General features: G+C 39.4%; 2 protein-coding genes across 3 annotated transcripts in view; one reads left to right on the top strand and one right to left on the bottom strand.

The window, feature by feature from the left end:
• The window catches only part of A1CF (APOBEC1 complementation factor), an 81,275-nt gene extending 79,221 nt beyond the window's left edge, over positions 1 to 2,054 (top strand). Inside the window, exon 12 of the mRNA XM_063307457.1 lies at positions 1,834 to 2,054. Within this exon, the coding sequence (XP_063163527.1) occupies positions 1,834 to 1,859 (26 nt within the window). The 3' untranslated portion in view covers positions 1,860 to 2,054. The remainder of the gene's footprint in view (positions 1 to 1,833) is intronic.
• Positions 1 to 25,990, bottom strand: part of SGMS1 (sphingomyelin synthase 1) — an 81,972-nt gene that overhangs the window by 12,090 nt on the left and 43,892 nt on the right. For both annotated transcript variants that reach the window (XM_063307463.1, XM_063307462.1), the window contains 2 exons: positions 4,482 to 5,323; positions 1,577 to 1,694 (listed from right to left, as the gene is read on the bottom strand). In XM_063307463.1, coding sequence (XP_063163533.1) covers positions 1,577 to 1,694; positions 4,482 to 5,104 — 741 coding nt within the window. In that variant the 5' untranslated portion in view covers positions 5,105 to 5,323. The remainder of the gene's footprint in view (positions 1 to 1,576; positions 1,695 to 4,481; positions 5,324 to 25,990) is intronic.

Genomic DNA, 25,990 nt, shown 5'->3' with positions numbered 1-25,990 from the left:
ACAGTTTGGGGATCCTCCTGGGCTCACAGCTCCTGCTCAAGTCCAGCAGTGATTATGGGAGCCATTGCACAGGTTTGGCTTGTTCATCAATTGTGCCCTTTCCTGGACTGGGAGGCCTTGCTCATCGTCCCTCAAACCTTAGTCATCTTAGTTACTGTAATGTGCTTTGCATGAGGCTGCTGTTGAAGACCACTCAGAAGTTGCTACTGGTCCAGCATACAGCAGCACATGCAGTTCTAGGTGCTTCATATTTTGCCCGTGGGACACTGCTGGTTTGTGAACTGCACTGGCTTCCAGTTGCTTTCTGGGTGCAACTCAAGGTGCTCATTGTCCCCTTCTGCATAAATTCTTCTTCCCCCCAAACTGAGATGGGTGGGTGGGCAGAGGTTCAGAAGAGGCAAGAGGGCAGGGGACAGGAGGGAATGGTGGAAAACTAGTACCTTTTCCATGGAAGATGTAGAAAGGGCAATGGGATTGTTCTGTCCAACTACTGGTAGGGCTTCAATAAATTTGGCATGCAGCTTCTTAGATGGCTGAGTGGAAGGGAGAAATCTGCTGGAAAGCCAGATATGGTTTCCAACAGTGAATTGGGGGTGGGGGGGGGGGGAGAGACCTTCCTTGCTAACACAGGCAATACAGGAGGTTTTGGAATTATACTGTACTTCCTTGAGGGGATGTTGAGCATCTTGCAGTTCCTGCAGAAAATGGGATGTCCCTGGAATGGGGAGGACTGGGAAGCGTTTGGCAACATGTGTGGATGTTAAGTGGCCTGAATGACAGACCTCTGAACAGTCTGAACAGAGGAATGAACTAAATTATTAAAAGGAAACTAAGCCACAGGTTCAGGCCAGTTGTCTTGCTGGTAGTTTACACAGCCATAAAGGTATTGTTCTAACTCTTGGTATTGTCCCAAAAGGGCTGATAGTGATGGTCCTGTGAGAGTGAGGGCATTCTTCTTCTACTTTGTCTAATTAAAACTTTGGCCTAGACAGAAACACAATTATTAAGAGGCCCTAGTTAGATCTGCATGTATGTATCCAAAGAAGGTGTCCAACTGTGTTGTGCTTCTCTTAACTGTCAAGCAATTCTCTGGACGATAAATTGTGGAACGAATATTAAGGATGCTACCCTTAATTGGTTCCAGTTATTTCTATCAGACTATGTTCAGATATGGTAATTGGAGAGTATATCGATACCTTGGAAATTCACATGCCACACCACTCTAGCTTCCTAAGGAATGAGATCAGTTTTGACAGCTTTTCTTGCCTCTGAGGCTGGATGAGTCAAGGGACTGATTTTGGTGAAATAACCAGATTATTGCTTTGGAACTGAAAGCCATGACAGGATGAGGGAAATATTGAACTAAATCCTGACAGAACTTCTTCATCCAGTTAAGCAATAGAAAGAAAAGTTGAGCAATAAGAAATACTGATTAGCTGTGAAAAAGTTACGGCCAATTCCCCTTCGTAAGAAATTAATTAGTCACTCTGAGCTAACTATTCCAAATACTGCAGGATGTCTAAGAAAACGAAAAAAAAAAATGATGTCAGATAATGATAGCAAAGAAAAGGGTTACCTTTGGAGAACAGTTGAAATGCATGCCAGGCACTGGGAGTGTAGTTACATACATTGTAATACACCGGTATAAGTACAGAGTGCCAACTATACAAAAAAATCTTCTGCCAATAATAGACCTGGAAGGGGGGGAAAAAGGTAGAGGGAATTGTGTATCATTTGAAGTGCTTCTGAGCTTGAAATATTTCAGAATAAAAAGAGAATTGCTCCAGGTCTTCTCCATGCGTTCAATAACAAGACACTATCTATTCCATTTAGGTAATAAAACAACTAAAATAAAATGAAATGAAATATTACCACCTCACAGAACTAGAATAGATCCAAGAAGATCGTCATGTTAGCAGCAATTCTGGGGAAAGGATAAGAAGATCCCTGAAACTGTTTCTACATTAAATCTGGTTCTCAGCTTTCTTTTCAACATGACCAAACACAGAACTACAGGCAGTTTCTCAAAGAGATACAAGCTATTGAACACAGTATGGGCTGCAATCTGGGATGTTGAAGAGGGGATGTCAAGTGGCTGTATGCATATTCACAGTCTTCTCCAATAGAATAAATGTGTTTATCCCCCATTTATGGGCTTTTAAGTTTTTATGGGCTTTTAAGTTCCTAGTTCAGAGTTCCTATTTTTTTCCATGCAAGTTAATGGTACTGCATTTATTTTTAGGAGAAAAAGAGGCTGAAAAAAACTGAGCAAGACAAATTATATTAAGGAAAATCTGGTTCCTCTTCCTAACCATTAGGTTAGTTATTTTGCCTTTCGTCCCCATTTAGAGACCTTTCTCCATTTTTTTTAACTGACAAAAAAATTATTTGCTTAATAACTAAATACATGCTTTCATGTTGAGAGGCTCCATTGCCATGTCAATATATAATTAATACTTAGTTCTAAGGCCTCTTTCTAATTCCTCTGGACTAGCTTAAAAGTTCAAACACTCTTAACTATTACAAGACATCAAAGACATTTCCTCAGATTCTTCCATTTTACCTCAGTAACTATTTCATATAAGATATTCTGAATTTTTATTAAGACTCTTAGAATATAACATTCCAGTTTAAGAGGAAGTGTGAAGTACAAGCCCAGCTAGGTAGCAGCACCTAGCTGATCTTAGATGTTCTGCAGAAGCCTAATTAGGCTGAGAACTTAGCTAGTGCTTGGATGGGTGACCATCCAAAAATAAATAGCTGAATAAATAGCTGAAAGTTAAACTGGAAAGTTTTTTAAAAAAAGCTAATAAGGAGGCAATGAGAAACCACTTTCATACTGTTACCAAAAAATAAAAATAGGGAGAGTTGAACTCAGCTCAAAGAGACTTTACCTTTACTGTTGATAGCAACATATTGTTATCAATAAGATATAGTTTCCAGGTTTAGCATACCCATGGCACAGTCACTGAAATCGATGGGATTCTAGTTAATGAGTCTATGTTGTATGACAACATACAAAAACAGCCAATTGAACATAGCTATATATATTCATATTCACATATGTATACAATAAATATTAGGTATAACATCATGCTAAACAGATTCCAAAGATATGGTTTGGGAAAGCTTTTTAGATGTTTTCCATTGAAGCGCCAGTATACAATTCACCACTAATGTCATTTTGCAAACTTTTTGTGCAAGGCTCTAAAGTGCTTGGCTCTAATAGGTAGGGACGCTGTTATTCAATCCTCCGTTTATTGTATAATACTAATAATACAGGTTTTTTGGATCCAGACCATTATATGAAATATTAATGGATGCTCTCCTTCAAAACATTGGCATATTTCAAAAGGAAGCACTTCAAATTGTTCTGCAAGTTGGAGATTGCATAACAAATATTTGGCTTCACAGATCACATAATGCAATTTTTATTATACAGTATTATATCAGAGCGAAGGGAGCAATCCAATTCTCAATCATTTTGTCAAAATTTCACTTTTAAAACCAGGAGAAATATTTTTCAGCATAAGGCAAACCTAAAGAAATTGAAATTAATGGGATTAACAACTTTATGCTGCTTTCAATCATTCTTCCACAGATATGCTTGCTAGCTTCATTTTGTGTCATTTAATTAAATCTTCAGCTCCATTGGTTTTTCTTTCTTTATGAGTGAATTCCAAATTTCAATATACTTGCTTTAGATGCCAAATATAAACAGAACCAGATTATAAAAGTCTTCATGTGGATATAAGCCAGTTTTGAGAACTATTTTACCCAACTTTATAGCCTTTTATCTGATGTAAAATCACCTGCCATCTCCAACTCAGGACACATTTATACACATACATGAAATCTGCCAGTTATCTCAGGAAAAATCACAACTGTCCTGAGAAAGCTTTCAACAAGGGGAAAAAAAAACCCAATGCAACATTATGGAGGCTGTACAGATGGACTATACTTTGTTTCTCTGAAACAAAATCCAAATCTTATGATGAAAAAATGTTTCAAAATCCAAATCTTATGATAAGGCCAAGAAGTATTTTTGGGTTTCCATAGATAATCTTCCTTCTCCTACAATCCATATAACCCACCCCCGCATCCAGAAATACTGCACTACAAAGTTTCCTCAAGCCTCCTGAGTCGCAGGAGTATCAAGAGTCATAATCCTTCTCCTGACAAAACAGTTCTCCATGCAGGAGGATCTAGCTAGATCTCCATTTTACTTTCTTCTTCACATACTTGAAAGCATCACTGACACCCTTCCTCTCTCATCTTAGGGACTCCAAGATTTACAGAAGTTCCAGGACATTCTCGGAAAGCACATGGTATAGCAACCTTCCAATAGGCAAGTCGAGGAACCATGAATTCTGCCTTGGCCATCATGAAGAACCATGAGCATCACTAGGAATGAAGATGACAATTTAAAACAAAGTATCTATAAAAATAAAATTAGGAGCAACCGCAACCTGTCTACTTACTTGTATTTTAAAAGCAGCCACTGAACCAACCAGAGTCCTACAAGGATCAAGCCGTTTATTTCACAAATAGAAAAGGCCCACTGAACCCGGCTAAAGTAATCAAAAAAAGCATCCGGGAGGGGTGGCTCCTCCTCCTTGGGAGGCACTCGTTCATGGACAAGCGAGATTGTCACTGTGGTAATGATGAAGCAGCAGAGTGCATAAAGGAAAGCCAGAAATGTCTTCTCCCATTCCACAGGATACTGAGAGCGCTCCAGCTCCGGCATGGGGATTTTTATCATTTCTTTCCTGTAGCCATTCGGCATCCCATTCGGTTTGGGGGTTTTGCTGAAGCCATTTTCACTGGCCAGGGCCTCCGTACTGATGCTCAGGTGGCCATTGGCATGCCCATTTTTGTGTGCCTCAATGTGGTGTTCTATTTTCAAAGTCTCTATCATGTCCAAGAGCTGCTGTCCACTGTCAGAAGTCACTCGCGACAAAGGGGGCTTCTCAAAATCTGCCTTGGTTAGATTGATCAAGTCACACCCAGATAAATGTTTCAGAGGTTCACAGTATTCTGGCACAGCATTCTCCAACAACCAGTCTGCCACCTCCTTGCGTGACCAGAGCCCGACTTCTTTCATTTCTTTAGAATGCTTGCATGTAGTCTTATAAATTACTTCAAGGAGGACAATTGCCACTGTCACTATTTTTGCAGAAAAGAAAGTCCCTCTTTGGTCTGTTCATCCTGTTTAAGCCACAGCAGAAACCAGTTCTGCAGGCTGATGCAAAACAGCCTCAAATTGCTTGGTACAAATCTGAAAATGTGGCATCTTCATTCTGCACCTGCAGTTCCCTTTTTCCTGATAGTTTAAGGAATGAAAAGAAAGATACTATTAGGAGATAAATTACTTTCTACACAAACATCCTCTATTTAGACAATTTGTATTAGAATGTAACTGACTGCATTTTGCTTCTCCCTCTTTTTTTTTTTAATGTCCATACCATTAATCGATCGGTGCTAATGAATGGCTTGTTTCCAAGCCATCTGAATCAAGGCTAGTGCAGGCATTTCACTACCTGACCTGATGGACAAGATAAAACCCTCGTTTTTATCTTATGTGCCAAAGCAATCAGATTTTACTTTAATCCTGATGATAGAGCAGCATCCTTCATTGCACCTACTTGGGTGGGTGAGGAGATTGCGCAGGGCAGCCAAAGCCTCACCATTGCTCATTCCCTGCTCTGCCTAATCTCTAATTCTGCTGGAGAATGCCGTCTGGAGTAGCCACCTCTCTGGTGGTTCACTCAGTTGCAGTCTTTCCAAATGGTGCCATTTGCAAAATACAAGGGGGACAGCAGCGCATGAACTTATGAGAAGGAGAGGGGCTACTGGGATGGGGTGGCACAGCAGAAATGCCCAGGGAATACTGCCACAGCTGTGTCCCTTAATCTTTGATGGCTGCGTCTCAAAGGTAAAGGTAAAGGTTTCCCTTGACGTAAAGTCCAGTCGAATCCGACTCTAGGGGGCGGTGCTCATCTCCGTTTCTAAGCCTTGGAGCCGGCGTTGTCATAGACACTTCCGGGTCATGTGGCCAGCATGACGACTCGGAACGCCGTTACCTTCCCGCCGAAGCGGTACCTATTGATCTACTCACATTTGCATGTTTTCGAACTGCTAGGTGAGCAGGAGCTGGGATTAACAACGGGAGCTCACCCCGCCGCGCGGTTTCGAACCGCCGACCTTCCGATCGACAGCTCAGCGGTTTAACCCGCAGCGCCACCGCGTCTCAAAACTGAATCCCAAAATGTCAGGCAGTACCCTCCATCATGTTAAATAAACACAATTCAGGGTACTGCCTGACATTTTGGGATTCAGTTTTGAGGGGCATTTTGGGATTCAGTTTTACATTCCTAAAGCCAATACAGATTATTTCCTAAAGATTATCCTAACATTGTACAGCACAATGCATGTACAGAACATGCGCACTGTATCATTTAATACATAACTCATTCTTTATATTTTGTTATAGCCCTCATCAGTTAATATAAACCTGTAAAATTTATAATTAGTGGCCATTCCAATCAGGACTATAAATGTAAATAACTAAAATATTAGCATATCATTTGGCCATTTTCCCCACTGTTGTTCATAAACCAACCTGATATATAATAAATTTTATTATATTCAACCCAACAAGCCTCTTGGTCCAGGAAAAAAGTTAAATATAGGGGTGCGGTGTTTATCAAAGGCAATAAAGATAGCAGAACTTAAAATCTTACTTTTTCATCTTCCAAAATAAAAGTATATTTTTGTTTTAATCTTTTTGAAATATGGCCACAGTAGTAATTTGACTGTCCTAACTATCATGCCTGATACAGTTTCTTGCTCAGGTTTTATTCAAATAGTATCTAATGTATACTTCTATTCTAAATATAAAGTACGGCACTAAAAGTTTCATGTACAGAGGAATTTAAAGATATAATTCCCTACAATAATTATACAGTACATGCAAAGTCTTCTAATTTCTGCATAGAATTAATTCACACTCAAATGGAAATTTCATAGCACTTGTTAGTTCATCACGCAATAAGTCATCTTGTAGGTGGGAATGTTCGTGAAACATCATCCAGCCATGCCCAATTTTCTTAAATTACTACCATAATTCACAAAATATTGATCTATGCAAAGCAAAGAGAAAACCTGCAGGTATTCCATGAATACCTAGAGGTTATTCAAGAACGCTAATCCAGTCAGAGAGTTGCGCAGCAGAATAACAGCTATTTATGCCCCCTGGTCCTCTTTCTTGAACTTCAGTAGCTTCCTACAGTATTCCAGTCAGTAGTTGTAGAAAGGAGGAAGGACTTTAAACAGCTGAGTCTGCTATCCTATGACAGCCCTTCCTTAAGAGTTGCTGCAGTTGCAAGAATATCAAGAAACATCCCAGAATGTGCTAGAACGTGCAACATTGCACCATGTAGTCATCTCTGACTTGAAATGGAAATGATAGTCATCAAAACTAATCCTGTCACTGAATTCACGATGAAGAAATAGACATTCTAGAAAGAGTACATGGCAATATGTCTACCATGATTTTGTGTACAAAAGTTTACTACTTGAATTTCTTTGAAGAAAAATCCAGTCAAACTGGAATTCTAGTTAAATATAAGTAAGGAGCTCAAAGTCAGAGTTAGTGAAGGCTTTTTGTTGCTGCTATCTCCACTTCCTCCTCTGTACTATAAACGATACAGAGAATAAGGGAATGATACCTTTGAATCAGGGTTTCTCAACCTCGGCAACTTTAAGATGTGTGGACTTCAGCTCCCAGAATTCCCCAGCCAGCTGGCTGGGGAATTCTGGGAGCTGAAGTCCACACATCTTAAAGTTGCCGAGGTTGAGAAACCCTGCTCTGAACACTATAAAGCATATTATCTTAAAGGTGAGTTCCATTGAGACACATTTCCAGCTAAATATATTTAACATTTACTGTTTTAAAAGTGAATCAAAAGAAAAAGAAATGATAAGAAGTCCTTCCTGACTGGAAGGACAATTGCTGAGAAAATGAAGTTAAGGTATGACGTTCCAAAGAGCCTTCCAGGGATTAAAAAATGAGATCTGGATGTACATATCACTTCCTTCAATCCAGTCCTTGTGCTCTATATTGACATCCATACAATGAAATTGGTTATGAACGCTGCTGATGAAGGAGAGGGGGGCCCTCTCCAGGGGGAAAAACGCACACACAGTACTGATTCTCCCCCCCCCCCCATCAAGAAATCCAGAAGAGAACCGCCTTAGCCTTCTGAGCTTTTCTGGTAGGAATTGCTGGTGCTTTCTCAGTTTAGCAGGATTCTGTACTGTAGAGCAGAACAATAAACACCAGAGCTAAAGCTTCTGATCTCAGCGTGGTTCTTTGCTCTATATCCTGACAAAATTTGCATACATGAGTGACACTCCAAAAATGTCTTCATTCCCTAAGGAATTCCGAAATGGCTTTGGATTTCCTTGAAATCCTAATTTCAAGAAAAGCAATTCCAGAAATTATAGGGAACGTAAAAGAAATTCTGAAGCAAAGTGATCATGTTGTTGCTTGGGGCATGGGAAGAGGATGCCCTGATCGATGCACATTCAACTTTGTAGTCAGGTCATTATTTGAAGGAATACTGAAAATCAGATTTCTCTTGAATATGATTAAATTCATGTGTTTACCATCCCTGTTAAAATGACATACTACAGTGAAAACAGAAATCACTTTTCTTCCTAAAGTATTATTATGTTGCCAAAATATTATCTAAAAAGTTGACATCCCTGGAAAAGTAAGTAAAAATAATGAAGGAATATGAAAGGTGACATTAGCTGGCAGGGAAAAGTTTTTTTTTTTTTTTTTCAAATAATTTAGCAAAGATCCCTCTTCAATAGTTTGTGTAATAATCCAAGATTGACAAAATCGGATCAGACCAAGCAGTAAGTAATCAGATGAATGCTTTCCATCCCCCCATCCAAATGTGAAATTTACTATGAAGCAATAATGAACATGCTGTTAAAAGACTGAACTAGGATTCCAGCTGTAGCACTGTTAAAAAAATCTCGGGGGAAGGGAATAAAAGTAAAACATCCAGACACTAGATGGGAATGAGCAGAACAGTATCAAATATATATTTTATAAGAACAGAGTTGTAAGAAACTGAGATTGTTACTCATTCAACTTCTTGTTTCAACTTCTATGGACACCATACCATTTTCAATGAAACATTAAAATGAAAATAAAAATCAGACAGCATAACCCCCATTTATCTAATTAAGGAGATTCAGAAAACAGAAACTAAAACAAAATACATTTTAAGGAAGAACGTGGTGGAAATGACCAAATAATTGTTACTAGCAGCATATTAGAGCAGAAAATTAAGACAGGCCACGACTAAGCATGACTTATAAATCACAGAAAGGAGTCAGGGTTGGATACAATAGTATAAAAACAAAATAATACAGGTAGTCCTTGTTTAGCAACTTCCTCGTTTAGCAACCATTCAAAGTTACAACGGTGATGAAAAAGTAACCTTATGACCAATCCTTGCATTTATGACCTTCACAGGTCTGGACAGCAAAGGAAAGCTGAAGTACGATCGTAAGCACAGTTGTGGTTTCACTTAGCAACTGCTTCATGTAATGACTGAGTTGCCGGTCCAAACTGTGGTAACTAAATGAGAACTATCTTAATAAGAATAGCTCTGCTGGATCATGCCAAAGCCCATCTTAGTCCAGCATTTGGTTTCTCATAGTTGCAACCCAGATGCCAGAGGGAGGTGGGGACAAATCTTTCTCCTGCTTCGCTTCCCCTGCAATTTGCATTTGGAGGCAAGCTACTCCCAAGCCAGATATAAGACCAAGTCTTAAAAAGTCTTCAAGCCCTCAATAGACCTGTCCTCCATGAATTTATCTAATCCCCTTTAAAAGCATTCAAGTTAGTGGCCACCATGTCTTTTACTAATGAATCCCTCATACTTATGCACCGATATAATTTGTATCTATTCTGAGTCTCCTTCCAATCTGGTGGTGCTAGTGGAAGAAAAATTTCTCCCAATCCATAATCCCCCTGCCATGCATGATTAAATACACTTCAAACTTGTCCCCACTAGGTTGTCTTTCTTCCAAGGTAAAGAATCCCAAATGATTTAGCCTTGTCTTGCAGGGCAAGCATTCACGCCTTTTGATAGTTTTGGTTGCTCTTTTCTGCACTTTTTCAGCCCCACTTTATCAAATCTAGTGACCGGAACTGTGCAGAGTATCTCAGATGCAGACCTGTTACAGAGTACAATCCGGGCAGTTTTCAAATCTGTCTTAATGATACCTAGAGTGGAATTTGTCTTTTTCAAAACTGCTGCACGCTGAATCAACCCCTTTTTAAGGTACCTCACAAATCTTTTTGCTGGTCACAGTTGTAGCTCAGATTCCATCAATGTATATATGAAGTTAAAGCAGACTAGAAGATGGTGCAGGAGTCTACATTTGCCATAATTTTGAGGGCCTGACCTCTGAGACATGCTTATGGAAATAAGCATAATCGCTTTCAAATAACCACAGAATCCTTCCATGACAAACTCAATTCACACCCTCAGCTATAAGCCCTCAAGGGATTAGATCAGGCATGCAGACTGATCTGCTACTGGCATGCAGACTGATCTGCTACTGCCCAGCATCTCAAGATCACTCCACCAAAACTTAGTGGCGAAATGACCAATTTTCAGCAGCACAATTTAACTCATGGTGGGGGTATGTTAAGCGTGAAAACTAAAGTAGTTTGACTTTTCAAAGATCTCCACTCATTTCCAGCCTTTAAAACCTCTAAAACAAAACAAACTCAACACGTAACTTCATCACTAATGCCTCTACCCTACTGATGGCATCACATGCATCTGCCAACTGGATGGGGGAAAGAGAGAGAAAGATAGGCTGCTCCTGAGCCTCACACATTCGTTTAGATCCAGTACGGCAGATCTCTGTGAATCAACCATAATGTTTTACCCGGAATTTAAAAAGATTTCATGTTAAAATTGGATCCACTTCACAGAGTTATAAAGATTACAGAAACGTAAGATTAGAAACTTCCAGTTTAAAATCTCTATCTTACACCATAAGTGTTTTCTTGTAAAGGAAAGGAAAACAATGCATCTACCTTCAGCAGAACTGACATGAGGGCCAGGAAAAGGCTGAGAAAGACAAGGAGATGGTTTTTACTACACTGTAGCCTGAGCTAAATTCTGTGGGATGAACTGTTTGCTTTAATGTACCTGAAACAGGAGAACAACAATGCACGGAGTTGTCTCTCTCAATACACAAGCTACTACAATACAAAGATCAATGACTTTCTTCCTTGTTGTTGTTTATTCGTTTAGTCGCTTCCGACTCTTCGTGACTTCATGGACCAGCCCACGCCAGAGCTTCCTGTCGGTCGTCAACACCCCCAGCTCCCCCAGGGACGAGTCCGTCACCTCTAGAATATCATCCATCCATCTTGCCCTTGGTCGGCCCCTCTTCCTTTTGCCCTCCACTCTCCCTAGCATCAGCATCTTCTCCAGGGTGTCCTGTCTTCTCATTATGTGGCCAAAGTATTTCAGTTTTGCCTTTAATATCATTCCCTCAAGTGAGCAGTCTGGCTTTATTTCCTGGAGGATGGACTGGTTGGATCTTCTTGCAGTCCAAGGAACTCTCAGAATTTTCCTCCAACACCACAGTTCAAAAGCATCGATCTTCCTTCGCTCAGCCTTCCTTATGGTCCAGCTCTCGCAGCCATATGTTACTACAGGGAACACCATTGCTTTAACTATGCGGGCCTTTGTTGTCAGTGTGATGTCTCTGCTCTTAACTATTTTATCGAGATTTGTCATTGCTTTTCTTCCAAGGATTAAGCGTCTTCTGATTTCCTGACTGCAGTCAGCATCTGCAGTAATCTTTGCACCTAGGAATACAAAGTCTTTCACTGCTTCTACATTTTCTCCCTCTATTTGCCAGTTATCAATCAAGCTGGTTGCCATAATCTTGGTTTTTTTGAGGTTTAGCTGCAAACCAGCTTTTGCACTTTCTTCTTTCACCTTCATCATAAGGCTCCTCAGTTCCTCTTCACTTTCAGCCATCAAAGTGGTATCATCTGCATATCTGAGATTGTTAATGTTTCTTCCAGAGATTTGAACTCCAGCCTTGGATTCCTCAAGGCCAGCTTGTCGCATGATGTGTTCTGCATACAAGTTGAATAGGTAGGGTGAGAGTATACAGCCCTGCCGTACTCCTTTCCCAATCTTAAACCAGTCTGTTGTTCCGTGGTCTGTTCTTACTGTTGCTACTTGGTCGTTATACAGATTCTTCAGGAGGCATACAAGATGACTTGGTATCCCCATACCACTAAGAACTTGCCACAATTTGTTATGGTCCACACAGTCAAAGGCTTTAGAATAGTCAATAAAACAGAAATAGATGTTTTTCTGAAACTCCCTGGCTTTTTCCATTATCCAGCGGATATTGGCAATTTGGTCTCTAGTTCCTCTGCCTTTTCTAAACCCAGCTTGTACGTCTGGCAATTCTCGCTCCATGAACTGCTGAAGTCTACCTTGCAGGATCTTGAGCATTACCTTACTGGCATGTGAAATGAGTGCCACTGTTCGATAGTTTGAACATTCTTTAGTGTTTCCCTTTTTTGGTATGGGGATATAAGTTGATTTTTTCCAGTCTGATGGCCATTCTTGTGTTTTCCAAATTTGCTGGCATATAGCATGCATTACCTTGACAGCATCATCTTGCAAGATTTTGAACAGTTCAGCTGGGATGCCGTCGTCTCCTGTTGCCTTGTTATTAGCAATGCTTCTTAAGGCCCACTCAACCTCACTCTTCAGGATGTCTGGCTCTAGCTCACCGACCACACTGTCAAAGCTATCCCCGATATTGTTATCCTTCCTATACAGGTTTTCTGTATATTCTTGCCACCTTTTCTTGATCTCTTCTTCTTCTGTTAGGTCCTTGCCATCTTTGTTTTTGATCATACCCATTTTTGCCTGGAATTTACCTCCAATGTTTCTAATTTTCTGGAAGAGGTCTCTTGTCCTTCCTATTCTATTGTCTTCTTCCACTTCCGCGCATTGCTTGTTTAAAAATAATTCCTTATCTCTTCTGGCTAACCTCTGGAATTTTGCATTTAATTGGGCATATCTCCCCCGATCACTGTTGCCTTTTGCTTTCCTTCTTTCTTGGGCTACTTCTAGTGTCTCAGCAGACAGCCATTTTGCCTTCTTGGTTTTCTCTTTCTTTGGGATGTATTTTGTTGCCTCCTCCTGAACAATGCTGCCAACTTCTGTCCAGAGTTCTTCCGGGACCCTATCTACTAAGTCCAGTCCCTTAAATCTATTCTTCACTTCCACTGCATATTCCTTAGGAATATTAGTGAGCTCATATCTAGCTGATCTGTGGGTCTTCCCTAATCTCTTTAGTCTGATCCTAAATTGTGCAAGAAGAAGTTCGTGATCTGAACTACAGTCAGCTCCAGGCCTTGTTTTTACCGACTGTACAGATGTCCGCCACCTTTGGCTGCAAAGGATGTAATCAATCTGATTTCAATGTTGTCCATCTGGTGAAGTCCATGTATAAAGCCGTCTCTTAGGTTGTTGGAAGAGAGTGTTTGTTATGCAGAGTGAATTGTCTTGGCAAAATTCTATCAGCCTGTGTCCTGCTTCGTTTTGTTCTCCCAGGCCATACTTACCTGTAATTCGAGGTGTCATTTGACTGCCCACCTTAGCATTCCAGTCTCCTGTGATGAAAATAACATCTCTTTTAGGCGTGTTGTCCAGTAGGTGCTGCAGATCCTCATAGAACTGCTCTACTTCAGCTTCTTCAGCATTTGTGGTTGGGGCGTATATTTGGATCACTGTGATGTTAGATGGCTTGCCCTGAATTCGAATTGAGATCATTCTATCATTTTTTGGGTTGTATCCAAGCACTGCTTTAGCCACTTTACTATTAATTATGAAGGCTACTCCATTTCTTCTGTGGTCCTCTTGTCCGCAGTAGTAGATCTGGTGGTCATTTGATGTGAAGTGGCCCATTCCAGTCCATTTCAGTTCACTGACGCCCAGAAAGTCTATCTTTAATCTTGACATCTCACCAATAACCACATCCAATTTGCCCTGGCTCATAGATCTTACATTCCAGGTTCCGATGGTGTGTTGATCCTTAGAACATCGGATTCGCCGTTCACCACCAGCACCGTCGGCCGCTAGCCGTCCTTTCGGCTTTGAGCTAGCTGCGTCATCACATCTGGGGCTAGTTGAGCTCATCCTCTGTTCCTCCCCAGTAGCATTTTGACCATCTTCCGACCTGGGGGTCTCATTTTCCGATGGTATACCGACATATCTCTGGTTGTACTGATCCATTTAGTTTTCACGGCAAGAATACTGAGGTGGGTTGCCATTACCTTCCCCAGGGATCGCATTTAGTCTGACCTCTCTGTCATGACCTTCCCGTCTTGGGTGGCCCTTCACGGTTTAGCTCATGGCATCATTGAGGTGCTCAAGCTCCAGCACCACGACAAGGTAACGATCCTTTGCTGAAGGACTTTCTTCCTGGCATAGGTTAAATCTTGAAGGCAATTTCTTTAAAAAAAAAAAAAAGGGGGCTGAAATTAAAAGAAGCTTTAAAAGTCAGTATTTTCTGTGTTGCAAGTATGAAGACCTGAATTATTATATAGTCCCCAATGAGCTCCTATCTTGTTGGTCCTGTTCTAGGAAGAGAAAATCATTGGTCCACAGTGGAAATCAAGGAATACAGTCTATAGGGGAGAAAATGCACTTCTTTCTTATGTTTATAACTAGAAGGATAAGACAGCCTAAAAGCTGGACTCTAAAGCAGCCTGCTTATAACCTTGGGGAAAAGAGCTAGTAGTGATTACACTTGTGAAAAAGACAATTAAGTTCTTTGTATAGCAATTACTCCTGAGGCACAGATGGGGTTTGCTTGATGTATCACATGACTTTTAGTCAAAGAGACAATGTTCAGTTAATTCCTGAGTAAACCAAAGTCATTTGGTAGTTCTGGTTGCTGAGGAAGAAGATTAGCTCATGCTGATATTCTTCTTTTCACCCAGAGAGAACAGATAGAGGAAACAGACAGAGCTTTAAACAACAAAATAGTCTTTTTGTGATGGTTTTTTCCAAGCTGGATAAAATAAACAAGGAAAAATGAAAATGCCCATTTGAAGAAATTGGGATTGGTAGGAAAATGGCTACTTTCAGTTTTGCTGTAAATCAAATAGGGCACACAGATATATTTAGAGATTTGGACTTAATTTTGTGGGTTACATGCCTCCATCACTATGTATTCTACCCAGTTTGGCAACTACTGGTTTTAAATATTTTATTTCTCTGATTTCTAGGCCATTTTCTGTTTTTTTCCTTAACTAGTTCCATAAGTACTTAAAAAAGCAGAAAAGAGGTTTATAAACATAAAACAACAACAACACAGAATCACAAAATCACAAAATCACCATCAGTCAATTACAAAAGGCAGCTTTATTGGAACAGCTTACATCCTGCAATGATACCTTTAACACCATCAAATAGATGGGTAGATGGGTAATTATGCCAAATCTAGTCTAAATATCTAGCTGACTCTGCAACCAACCATGATGGTAATGGTGGTGATGGTGATAATGATGACAATGATTAAAAAAAAAGAAGCACATATTTAAACATTGAACACTAAAATATACAGGGGAAAACCTTAACTAGCCAAACAAAAGGAAAAAATCCTGCTATGAAAAGTGACTAAAGCTACTCTTAATAAAACAGCCTTCTATAGTTTACAAATGTTAATTGTTCATTCAAAAGATTACAAGCAGAATCTGAGAGTTCATTCTGGGGAAGGCAAATACACAAATATCAGAAGCTGCCCAAAAGAGCAAATCTTTCATGTTCCCCCATCTAACTTCTGTTTTTGCAATTTACAATTTGCTAACCATACAGTTAACTGTTCTGAGTGGGCAGGATGTTTCTCACGGTAAGACAAAATTCGTTAAAAAGAAAAAAACCCACTGAGCATTCAGCACAGCTTTACACACCCAACATATCTGAGATAACTGGTTTTATTTTATCACCAGAGCTACCCCAAGAGGTCAAGCTTCCCTTGTTGCTTCCTGTGATACTTTATTTGTGTTGAATGACTCATCCATTATTGAATGGTTGCCATCAACATCAATAACACAGATGCTCTGATAATTTAAACCAGACCTCCCCTAATTCCCATCACACCCAGCCAGCTTCAGTTGAATGGCTGAGACCTGTAGTCAAACACCCCTGAAGGACACCTGACTGGGAAAGGCTGATTCAGACTGTTATTGTCCTAAGTTCAAAAGAGTGTTGGAAAGAATTCATTTAAAGGAGTTCAAGACATCTGTCTATCCACCAGCAGAATAACTCTCTGAAAATAGAATAGACCCAAATATGGGGGAGGGGGGGAGGGGGGAATAAACCAGCAAAAGAAATATTGAATCTGAAAATGGGGGATGCAGAGAAAAATATTCCAGAAAAAAATCCTCCAATTGATCCCTATGGGAAGGGCAGTTAAGTAGGGGCTGGTCAGTTCTAAACCCACACACTCATGTGACCCAGAGCAGAGCACATGGGGCCGTTCCTGGGATTACCAGTGCATATATGCACACAAACAGGAACAGACAGCAGAATGCAACAGGAAAACGCAGCAGAAACACCCACCCAAAAAGAGGCAACCTATTTATTACCCACTCTGATTAGACCTTGACAGACATAGATAAGTGACACGTCTGCACACATCCTGACTACCCCCCAAGAAAGTGCACCCACACGTGCACACAATTCCCCCAACCCCAAATTATTACTTCATTCCATAAAAGAAAATACAGATGCTATCTCTAGAAACTGCTGGTAAAAGTGCTGGAAGGAATCTCAGAAGTCATGCTCTGCATGCTTCCCCTACCTTGTTTTAAATGGGGTATATCCTACATTTCCATAATCACAGCAAGCCATATACCACAAGGAAACTATGAAAAAATGTGAACAGGAAACTATGTTTAAAAATATGGACATACCAGGTGAAAGGTTGTTTGAGTATTCAGCAGCAAGTGGAAGCACACCAACCAAAGAGGTGGAAAATAAGGAGGAAAACACGGGTTTGAGAAACAATGAATTCTTTCAAATATGTAAAACGTAGAGTAAAATATTCAAGAAAACACATGCACAAGCATGCCTATCTGCATGTATCTCCAAAGAAGGGGGGAAATAATATGATGAGATATAATTACATATATTTAGAGCTGGTTTCATAAATTGTAAACATGTCATTTCATGTCAGTACTTTGAGGTAGGCCAGGTCAGAAAGCCGACTTTACAAGAACTACTGGAACACGACTTTATTGTTGCAAGGTATAATAACCCACCCTTGCAAGTTTGATGGAGATTCTCTCTCTGCTGATACCAAAGAGAATTAAGGCGAGACAATCTTGTGTTTCCTTCTCACCCCCTCCTTTCTTTCAGGGCTAAGTTGATGCTTATGTAACCACTCTTACATTCCTTCTTTGGGGTGATCTTTGTGCTCCTCTACATTTCATTTGTTTGTTTGTTTTCCAATCCCCCAACAAAGAAGTATTTCTTCAAAAATATGTTGGGACTTTTGGGATAATAAAGAATACATTTCTCACACCACTGTTCTCTTTTATTTTCCACCTCTGTCAAAACTCAGCCATCATGTGGGAGGGGGGAGGGGCGTTGGTTAGGAGGAAGATACTTAAAAATACTCCACCACCACCTCTTCCTCACCATCCTCATCTAGGAAAATACCCACATTAAAATGTGAATTGTGAGGACTGAAAGAATGCAAAAATCACCAGCTCCCAAGCAAGTGAATCCCTGGACTTTTCAAAGCAGTCCTGAACATGACATTCAGTCCACAAAGGAGAGATTGAAGTGGAAGAACTGGTCAGTAGATAAGCACAGCCTTGTAAAAACGTTGCACAGTTGCCAATTCCAACCACTGTTTGGGCCAAATCTGATTTTTTGTTTTCCTCCCAAAGTCTCCTATACTAGAACACCAGGCACTGCTCTCCCCTGCCCCCCCATACCATCAAAAACCTAGACACAGCACTGAAGGAGTAACAAACCAGTTCAGTTTATGAGCATATGAATGAAAGATTTAGCACACAGTAATCATAATTCATTCATACAGAACTGCCATAACTACCAGCAGAAAAACAATGATAACATGCAGGTTAATTGGGTGGTTTAAGCTTCCTTAGCAACAGTCTATTTATCAGATCTAGTAAACAAAACTTAAAAGATACAAGAACACACACACACACACAGCCCTGCAATTGTATTAACATGGCCTAGCACAGACCTGAGGTTGGAACACAACCAATATAATGCACAGCTGATTTAGAAACAATCATATGTTCATTTCCAGGGGGATAACTTTGTTAGTCTACTGCAGAATTCTGGGAGTTGAAGTCCACACATCTTAAAGTTGCCAAGGTTGAGAAGCACTGGTCTATTGCAACAAAGCCATCACAAATCACATGGTACTTCAAAGACTTATCAATGCAGTACGAGATTTAATGAGACATTTCATCCGATGCAATTCTTGGGTTAATTAAAAGCTACTTCCTTTCTGTCTATGTTTATATCACATGAAGGATATTCTCTTCTCAGATTCCTATCGCAGAGAAGAATGTGGGGCTTCATTGTGCCATAAACATAGGATTCCCTCTTTCACTTTCCCAGAAATATTTGTGTGTAAAAGGAAACACAACACAATATAACACTGTATGCAAACTTCAACATCTTATGGGTATTCAATGCTTCACAATCATGCACAAAATTCAAAAATTATGTTACAAATCACCAATTATGCACACTGACAAACCGCTTGACTAACAAATCTCTACTAGAAATGCCCAATAACTCAATGTCATTCACTTCCTTATTGGTAGCAGTCACCAGAATTTGGTCAGTGAAAAGGAAAAGACATCCATCTGGACCCCAAACTGAGAGAAGCCACAGTGCAGGCAGGGAGACCAAACACAGCCAGAAGAAATAAAGTAGTGTAGATGGATGAACTGCCCTGAAGCTAAAACAAATATTACATGTGACTCTTGAGGTTTTTTTTTCCCTCTTTGATCTGTCAGGTGCACAACTTAGGCAGGTAGGCAGTTACAGAGGAAAGGAGGGAAAAAGTTTAAACTCTGAGAATCACCTGCAGGCTGGCACAAAGGTTTTCAAATGGGGAGAGGAGTGGGGTCTTCTAGGTTTAGCAAGAGATGCTGCTGGAATGAAAGGCAACCCCATGAGATGTGGAACTGAGGAGGCGAGAACTGGGGGAGCCAGGAACCAGACCATCCACAGCCAAGGAGAAGAAATGAGGGAAGTGCCCAAGGCAGCTGAAGTCAGAGGAGGAATCTACAAGGAGATGGAAGAAAGGAAAATGGGAACAATAGCAGCCTTGTTTCTTTAGATTTAGATTTGAAGATTATAAATGCTCTCAGCAATGCTGGCTGGGGAATTCTGGGAGTTGAAGCCCACACATCTTAAAGTTGTCATGGTTGACAAACACTGCCTTGGACTATAGATAGTAGCAGAGCAAATGCCAGGTGGTTCAGGTGCTGGAGAACTGGGCAAGTGTGAGTTCAGAAGAAGTAAGAATAGTAAACTTGCTATTAACTGGCAGGCAGGCATAGATAGGAACAGAAGCCTTCCCTAAGCCTGTAGATAAGTATTTGTGGGAAGAGGGCAGAAAGTAAAAGCTGAACATTTCAGATTATAAAGTAAAGGAGTAGAAGTTGCATTCATTTAGTTAAAATTCTGCTAGTGTACTTATAGTTAGATTTTGCTAGTGTCCATACTTACATATATGTTTGGTTTCTACAGATACATATATGCACAAACCCTTATCATTAGAATTATTGTAAATATATTTTGCACTAACTTGAATAAACAGCGCTGTATTCACTTGTTAGTTGCCTGTGTGTGTGTGTCTGGCTTTGTTCCTATCTGTACTCACCCTCCAACAAGTAGCACAGCCTTTGAAAATTAACTGACAAAACACTGTAGCCCAAACCTGTTTTCCATAATGAACAGACGAATAACTTAAAAGTTATGAAGATGTTCCAAAAATGCATTGGGAAAGACTAAAACCGAACAAGCATGGAAAGAATTGGCCTGCCGCAGACCTTTTCACAAATCTATTTAAAGCATCAACCAAATGTGAAAATTGAAACTAGGCAAAGACCACATTCTTTTTATTCTCAGTGGATGGGGAGTAATCACTTCATTAACATACCCATGAGTACGAACAAAGAGACCAAAGAAATCTGTCTTTCTACTGCTGGCTGGGGAATTCTGGGAGTTGAAGTCCACACATCTTCAAGTTGCCATGGTTGAGAAACACTGCTCTAAGCACTGGGCTAGGATGGGGATCAGCATTTGAAGTATGGTTATTTTGGGGCTGTGGCGGAAAGATTAGGAAACGTTTTTACTTGGTTTGTTTTATTATTTTGTAGTGAGCCACCTAGGATTACTGTATAATATAGGCAGCCATGTGAGTCTTATAAATACACACATAAATCCAAACTATTGGAATAATAGGACTTCTACAAAATCAAATTCCTATTAAAAGCAAATGAGATAAAGACAAAACTTCCAGCGTAGCAGACCATACCATTTCTCACCTAAGAACGAAGGAGCGTTTATAATCTTCAAATCTAAATCTAAAGAAACAAGGCTGCTATTATTCCCAGCTTGCACATAGGAAACAGGATATTTATTTATTACAGTATTTATTTATATATCACTGACTTCAGATGGACTCCTGGCAGTTTACATATATTCTTAAAACCATAAAAAGCGTAACACATCGCATAAACGCTGTAACAAGTAAGAGCCAAGAATATGCAACATCTCCAAGATCACATCCACTAAAGAGGTCTGTTACAACATTTTTTTTCCTCATTTTTGTACAGTTGACTCATCTTTATTGTTGAATTTTGTGGTTTTTGCCCTTTTTGTTTCACTCAGTTGCTGAAACTAAGACAAATTGTTCAATATGTGTTATTATGGCAGAGATCTTGTGATATCTTACAATAATATATTTCATTGTTCATATTATAGTAGTGAATTCATTGGTAAACTAGTGACTATTGATAAATATAAAATATATTTTTCCTTTTTTTTCTTAACTTGTATTTTTAGTTTGTATTTTTATTTACTTTTTAAGATTTTTTTTCTTTAAGATTAAAGATTGTTTTGTTAAAAAAATAAAGATTATACATTTTTTTAAAATTAAATCATCCTCCCTAAGCACATTTGTTTGGTCTGAAATATTTGGAGACTAATACAGTTGCTATTGACCCTGTTAAGTCTTAACCTGTTCCAGACAAGGCAACCCCACATGGGTGCCGAAATTAATACTGTCATCCTTAGGGTATGCAACTTCATTATGAAAATTATCTCTATCATTCTGCAGGAAAACATGTGATCAAGAGAGTAGATAGGATTAAAAGTATCTAGGTAAGATATCTTCAATTCCTTGACACTAGGTAGAAGCACATAAAACTGGGGGTTGGGATGTGGCTAGAAACACGGTGTGTTTATATATGAGACTTTGACCCTCAAATTATGATGGATGCTGTATCCTATGTTGAAACAGCTGTGACATCTCCAATCCAAGTACTAATTATGGCTTGACCCTACTTATTTTCCAAGTCGAAGCAAAGAAATAACAATTTACAAAACTCCAAAGCAATGAAGTAGAGTATTTAGAAATAATCAGTCTACAGTAATTTAATGTGAAAAGAATCTGACATGCCTAAATGATGCTGCCATCCATTAATTAGCTCAAATAAAATTCAAATTAATTTCCCCTAGGCTTTATAAACATTCAAACTACCCTAGATTTAGCCAACAAAATGTTGGTATGTTAATTCTGAGAAGACTACAGAGCATTACATCAAGAAAAGTAGCAGAAGTGTAGGCTTACAGTGAACCATGGAAGTGTGATTTATTAAAAAGCTTTATTTTCTTGTAAACTGTTAAACAATGTGCCCTACTTTTCAGAAAGAAGTACATGATCATTTTCCAGAATAGTTTCTGTTCTGTTTTTCCAGACTCGAGGTCTCAACGCATGAAATTGGGTGTTCAAAGAGATCTAGACAAAGTTGTCAGAAGAGGAATAATGTTTGCTCAGATCCTCTGCCAAAAGTTTCTTTTAAGTGTAGTAGAAATCAGACAACCAAGTGGGTGTTGACTATTATGTGTCACTATGTTTAAGATAATGCCAACACAGTGAAAAGTGAATAGCACGATAGACTAGATGTTATATGAACAATACATTACCTTATGTTGCTAACAACCACCTCTATTTCCTATTCAGTTCACACAAAACCATTTCCAAAAATGGTCTTGGAAAGAAGGCAGCTGGACAAAGTGAAGACAGTACTCAAATACATATCCTTACCCAGAAATAGAGCTATGTCCAGTGAATTCAAATCAAGCGTGTGTACATGAAAAAAAACTTAAACAGCTTAAAATGTCAACACCTAAGAAGCATGCACATACCACTGAGAACACTGCAAAATACTCCCATAGATGGGAATAACAGAGATTGTAGTCCAATATACCTAAGAAGTTCCATCTTAGATAAACTATTGTAAATGAATGGAAAAAGTAAAATAACCATAAACTGTATGAGATTATCTAAACACAGATAATCCTGTGTTAAACCTTTCATTGAGAAACCTGTAACAATGATTTATTATTATTGAAAAATGACCACAAAATAACAAAGCCCTGTTGGGGTTCTACTATATATTGGACAACTTTTATTATTTACTTTGAATCCAGTGTTTCACATTTCTGTTGCACTTTCTTCTTTATTTTCTCTTTTGAAGCTTTCTGGTAAATTTCCGTGGGAAACTTAAATTAATCTATAGGGTTTAGGGAAACCTATTTTTGTGTGTGTGTTGGTGCTTTTGGATGCAACACCAGTAAAGTCTTTGTTTCTGTTAAATTGAAGTAATTTGGAAATAAACTTCATCTCAGCAAAAACTTTAGAGAGGCTTGGACCCCACGGATAACAAATTTGTGTGATATTTAAAGATGCATAAAATATACTTCACACATTTATTTGATTTTTATTATAGGACTGCTACTTTTTCTTAAAATCTACTGCAACAGTAAGACTTTGCAATTCTGGGTAATTTCTAAGGAGTTTACAGTACTGTTAATAAATTACTACTTCAGTTAAAAACATAAAGCAAAAAGGTAATTCTGGAAAATATGACAAGTCAAAATAACTTGCAACTTCCTTAAAATTCATCACATTTTCCTCTTGCATTTAAGTCAATGCAATTACATTTAAATCATTTGCTATAAACATTCACTATAAATACCTACTTTAGATGACTGGAATTTTCATTTTAAACATACTTGTAAGAAAATTATCTTAGAAGTACCAGATGGAGCACGACTGAGTATGGTTAATTGCTTAATTGATTGATAAACTTACTTGCGTATGATTGAAGTAGGCCCAGACATTCTATTTCCCCACTCTTCAACACTGACTTTTATCCATATAATACCTGGAATCATGTTGGATGGTCAAAATCCAAAGTCACAAACTCAGCAAAGGAATTTACACTGATGCCAAAATGATATGGACTTGATCCTAAGGTACACATATACAGAGACATGACAAACAATGAAATGGTGCTGAACTCCTGTATCGTTGGGTTAATGGGTTATGATTCATAACAAAAGATAGAACTGGCAGCAGCATTGCAACTGAAACTCTCCCCATGACCTGAGTTCAATCCCAGTGGAAGCTGGATTCTTGGGTAGCCAGCTCAGGTTGACTCAGCCTTCCATCCTTCTGAGGTTGGTATAATGAGTACCCAGCTTGCTGGGGAAGGTGACGGCTGGGGAAGGCAATAGCAGACCACCCCACTATAGTCTGCCAAGAAAACGTCTCGAAAGTGGCGTCCCCCCCAAAGGGTCAGACATGACTCAGTGCTTACACAGGGGAGCTTTCACCTTTCACCATCACATGAGTAGGAGAGCCACAATGAAACACACCGCACGCATAACACACCTCAACAAAGAGCCTGCTCAGGCTAGCATTTAGTATTCAGTATCTCAAAGCTGGATATCTTTGGACTCTTAAAAACAGGTTATTATGAACCACTGGAGCAAGGAAAACTGAGCTGTAGAAAATATCGTATCTGCTAGTTGAGCATGCTTAAGTCCTGGATCATGGCCAGCTCTTATAACATCAGGATTTGAAAAGTTATCCCATAGATTGCAGATTTATACAGAATTAACAATGGGAAAATGCACAGATGTTATTCGTGTTGACAGAAAAATTGCAGGAACAACTTTAAAGGGCAAAATTATAGAGACTTCACTGGGAATAATTACATTACCATAAAAACTCCTCTGTAGGTATCTGGGCATGGGATCTGAAATGCTACTGAAGCTAGAACACAAGGTTGCTTATTTTCCCAGATCTATACAATTCAGATCTGACAGTTCCACACTATATGGCCAGAAACATCACCCAAACAACAGCAGTTACTGGTAGCTATTAATTCAGACTACTAAAAGGAGGAGCCTTGTGCGGCGCAGAGGGGTAGGCGGTAGTATTGCAACCGAAGGTGACGGCTGGGGAAGGCAATGGCAAACCACCCCACTATAGTCTGCCAAGAAAACGTTGCAAAAGTGGCATCCCTCCAAAGGGTCAGACATGACTTGGTGCTTGCACAGGGGGCCTTTCACCTTCACCTTCACTAAAGGGAGGAGGAAATTACCAGACGTTCACAATCCTGTTTGTCTACTAAGGCATATGTCTTCTAATATTTACCTAGATACAGTACACATGTAAAGAACTGCAGCTTTAAAAGCCAGTCTTACATACATTTAATCATCCTCCCAACTTCACTAGGCTTAATTCCAAACCAATGTGCATAGGTAAAGTCTCCATTGTGTTCCAAGGGAAGTAGAAATATCCCATGTACGTCCCTCCTTAATGAAATACTGGAGAGTTGCTAGGCATGTTATAAAAATGCACCATAAAGTATTTAAATTGAACATAACACAGTAATTATTAATTGTTCTTGAACAGAGATTGAAAAACAATAAATGTTTCCTTGCTTAGCATTATTGACACCATAAAGCATTAACTGAGAGCCAGAATGGTTTAGTGGTTAAGGCATCAGGCTAGAAACCAAGAGACCGTGAGTTTCAGTCCCACCTTAGGCACAAAAAACAACTAGGTGACCTTGGGCCCATCACTCTCTCTCAGCCCTGGGAAGGAGGCAATGGCAAAGCACTTGTGGGGGGGACCCTTGCCACGAAAACTGGAGGGACTAGTCCAGGCAGTTGCCATGAGTCAAAAACTGACTCAAAGACACAAACACTAAGAAAGCATTACCTATCACTGCAGAACTGAATAGAAAGGAATGGTATTTTTATATCTTCAGTGCTATGACTTTTCCTCGGAGAAATGTTATCTACATAATCAAACTGGACTGTGTGCAAATGACGTGTGGACAGGACAAAGTTTATATATGGGCAATTACGTATCCAATATCCATCTTAGTCATAGGAACAGAACATAGGTGTGCTAATTTATTCCACCCTCTATCACCTCTTTATCACTAGTTTTAATTTATTAAAATTATATCATTACCATTTAACAACTGCCTTGTTTTACTTTGTTTTTTATTACCTCCTATACAATAAAGCAATAATTTTGTTAAGTGCTCTAGGTATCAACAAACATCTTTCAGTTAAAGATAAACAAGAGGAAAAAAAATATCTACAGATACATGTAGAAAATCTTTACAATGAAATGTCACTAAATAGCCAAAAGAGCACGGGTGGGCAACTCCCTGGCTCAACATACGGTCCCCAGATGCCAATCTATGTCTCTCCCCAAAATACTAACTTTCAACAATACTGATTTTCACCTTTTC

The sequence above is a fragment of the Candoia aspera genome, chromosome 6 (assembly GCF_035149785.1).
Source record: "Candoia aspera isolate rCanAsp1 chromosome 6, rCanAsp1.hap2, whole genome shotgun sequence".
In the NCBI taxonomy this organism is placed as follows: Eukaryota; Metazoa; Chordata; class Lepidosauria; order Squamata; family Boidae; genus Candoia; species Candoia aspera.
The sequence above is the reverse complement of the archived record's forward strand: the minus strand, read 5'-3'. Positions and strand labels throughout refer to the sequence as shown.